Genomic DNA, 3068 nt, shown 5'->3' with positions numbered 1-3068 from the left:
AAGTGCTATCAGAGGTGAAGTCCCAGAGCCAAGGGGAGCTTGAAGAGGGGCCTCTGACCTAGGCAGGGAATCAAGTAAAGGCCTCCTGGTGAGTCGTGGCAGAGAACCATGAGTGCCCATAGACTCGCCCTCCCCTGACTTCTCCTCTAAAGTCAGGCCAATAGCAAGGCTAGGTATAGGTGATATCTGCAAAGGGGCCCTTCCCACCTCCCTCCCCCACCCCCTCTGATGCTTCTCACCACTGCCTCCGGTCCCTAAGTACAGCCGTTCCCACTGGCGGTATATGACGGTATATGACGAAGGACTAACAAGGAAGGGCCAGCTCTGGCCTTACATCTCTCCCATGGGCAGGGCGGGCCCAGCTGCCTTTTCTCCTTCCCCTGGTGGTCCTGGGACCTCTGGACAGCATTGGGGAACAGGGCACACGGAGGCCGGTCCTCTACTGCTCAGATGGTATTCCTCCCACAATGCCCACAACTTCCTCTGGACCGAATCAGCAGGACCCTACCCCTCCCTCAACCTCCTTGCCTTCTTTGTAGTTCTCAATGCCAGGAGTAACCTTCCCCGGCTCACACCTCAATCCCCTCTTACATGTGGGGCCTGCCTCCTCAATCAAAAAGTATTCCTGCCTACGAGGAGGAGGGGCCAATATCTCATACCTACCCCCCTTTTCAGGGAGTAATCCATGCAGGTGTGCTATAGACATTGGGCATTCCTAATGGGGCTTGTCCTTTGGTGGCATCCCAGAAGCTGAGTCTGTGATCTGGTATGGCCTATGGGAAGCCCCCAAAGGCTCCCTGGTATGGAAATGGCCCACTGGACTGGCCCAAGCAACTGAGACTTGGTCTTCCTTTCTCTACCTGCAAGCTCCCTCTCCTGACCCGGGGGGACAGGCGTCATGGAGAGATCTGCACACACACGCTCAGAAGGAGAATTACAAGATGCTGGCTTTGTATACAAAACAACTTTATTAAAAATTCAGCAATTTGGAAAACAAAGCCTTCACAAGCGTTCTATCAAAATGTACGTATTTTAAATAAATGAGTCAGAAAAGAGGCAGCCAGATAACACCAGCCACAGTCACAACCCTGGGGGAAGGGAGGAGGTGCCCAGAGCCCCTCAAAAAGGCTGGGCATAGGGGTCTTTGGATGTATGCAGGGCCAGGTCCTGGAGCTACCTGGCAAGGGCCCTGACTCAGTTTTCCTTTCCTTGGAAAAACGGAAAGAATCTGGAAAGTGCAGGAAATTCTGAGTCTGAGAAAGGCACAAAAGTCTTTTGTAAGGCACGAATGCTGACCGCAGCCCTGAGGCGCATCGAGTGGATGAATGGGTGATGAGAGCCCAGGGCCCCTGGCTCTGGTCATTCTCCTGACTGGTGTCACCTCCAGGTTTGGCCGCAGGTTAAGGCAGACCAGGCGGACGGCACAGTCCCTGCAGCCAGGGGCCTGGAGCCAGTCTTAGAACAGATGTGTTGCTTTGCTGGCAAACTGGTGTCTAGCCCCAGCCAGGGCAAGAAGGATCACATACCCCCCAAAAAATCCCCCCAAAGGGGAGCACCGGGCCTCCTGTCCAACCAACCCTGTATTCTGAGCCACTGCGGGCACCCGCCCTGGACAAGGAACTTCCAAGGGCAGTCCCGGCATCCAGGCATCTGGAGAAGCCCCAAGTCCCCAGAGCCAGGGTTTCTCTAAATGGCAGGCAGCTGGCATTGTCAATACCAGTCCCCAGCAGCTGCTGGCCCATACCCACGGTCACTGGTGACAGGCCTCCCTGGTGACGTTAGGCAGCGGGTAGGCGAAGAGGGAGAAGTCTAGGATATACTTGGGCAGCACATCCTGCAGGAGGGCCCTCGGGGCGCTGCACAGGTGGTAGTGCAGGCTCTCCGGGCTGGCCGGCCGGTACCAGGCCTGGCGTGCTGGGAATCGGACGTGGGGTGGTGCCCGCACCCACTCCAACACCTGGTTGGCATCAGCCTCCAGCCTCTCATAGGAGCCTACAAAGTCATAGTGCACCGCACAAGGCTGGCACAGGTGGTACACGGGCATCCAGTGCTCGTTCATCCGCTCGGGGTCCTCGTCCACCAGGTATCTCAGGAATTCGGGGAAGGTGACATCGTCCCCTGCAGGGCTGGGCCCCGCGCCAGCCCTGTACCGCCTCACGATCTCAGCCCCGTAGCGCTGCTGGTACTCGCGGATTTCGCCAAACTTGTTGCGGTAGGCAGACAGAAGGCGCTCCAAGGGGTCCCGCACGAACAGGAACTTGAAGTAGTGCTGTAAGCGGTAGCGAATCTCCTCGGGCCGCAGGTCGGCCAGGAACACCAGGTCATTGCGGTGGTCCATCTTCAGGCGGACATCCACGTTGTCCAGGACGCCCGCCAGCACCTTCAGCACCCGCTTCCAGTTCGAGCAGGCCACCTTGGGGACGTAGCAGTAGAGAAAGCGGTAGCGGTCACTCACGAGGATGTGGCGCAGTAGGGTGCGCCGCTGCCCCACGGGCAAGTCCCAAGGGTCCCGGGGCATGCCCGGTTGTCCGCACACGGCCCGCAGGGTCCGGTTCCGGACGTCCTGCCTCACCTGCAAGTCCGGGTCCCCGGCCTCCAGGGACAGCCCCCCAGGCCTGGGGAGGGCCCGGCGCCAGGCCGCGCCCTCGCGGTTGGGAGGGTGCAGGGGAAGGGGCTTCATCTCGGCCAGGATGCCCCGCTCGATCATGAGCAGCAGCCCGCTGGAGGCCACGATCACCGCGAACATCAGCATGGACGGCAGCAGCAGGGGCGGCCCCCCCAGCCCGGCCCGGGCCCTGCCCAGCGGGGCCCGCCTCAGCGCCCGGCCCAGGGGCTCGGCGCCATTTGGGGCCGCCAGGGGGGTCAGCGGGCGGGGGAACATGGTGCTCCCGGGGTGGGGGCCTGCGCCGGCCCGGCCGGTCGGAGGGCGGCCCGGGAGGCGGGCCCGGGCCGGGGGCGGGAGCCCGGGGCTTGGGCCCGCGGCTGCGGGGAGGGCTCGGGGAGGGTGCGCCCGCGGGAGGCCCCGGCGCGCGCGGGGGTGGCCGGCTCCGGGGCTGCGGCGCCGGAGC

At 61.9% G+C, this 3068-nt stretch overlaps 1 protein-coding gene across 1 annotated transcript; it reads right to left on the bottom strand.

Moving 5' to 3' along the window:
• Positions 1-949: 949 nt before the first annotated feature.
• CHST14 (carbohydrate sulfotransferase 14) lies at positions 950-2916 on the bottom strand. The gene has a single exon (XM_008702330.2). It carries the CDS (start codon positions 2879-2881, stop codon positions 1751-1753), a length of 1131 nt encoding a protein of 376 aa, XP_008700552.2. The 5' UTR covers positions 2882-2916; the 3' UTR covers positions 950-1750.
• Between the last annotated feature and the right edge of the window lie 152 nt (positions 2917-3068).

This window comes from Ursus maritimus, unplaced genomic scaffold (assembly GCF_017311325.1).
Source record: "Ursus maritimus isolate PB19 unplaced genomic scaffold, ASM1731132v1 scaffold_35, whole genome shotgun sequence".
NCBI lineage: Eukaryota > Metazoa > Chordata > Mammalia > Carnivora > Ursidae > Ursus > Ursus maritimus.
Note: the sequence above shows the minus strand (reverse complement) of the source record. Positions and strands in the feature narration are given on the sequence as shown.

Bases quoted from the DNA above. Each gene is read 5' to 3' on its own strand.
- CHST14 (XM_008702330.2), bottom strand. From the start codon at position 2,881: ATGTTCCCCCGCCCGCTGACCCCCCTGGCGGCCCCAAATGGCGCCGAG.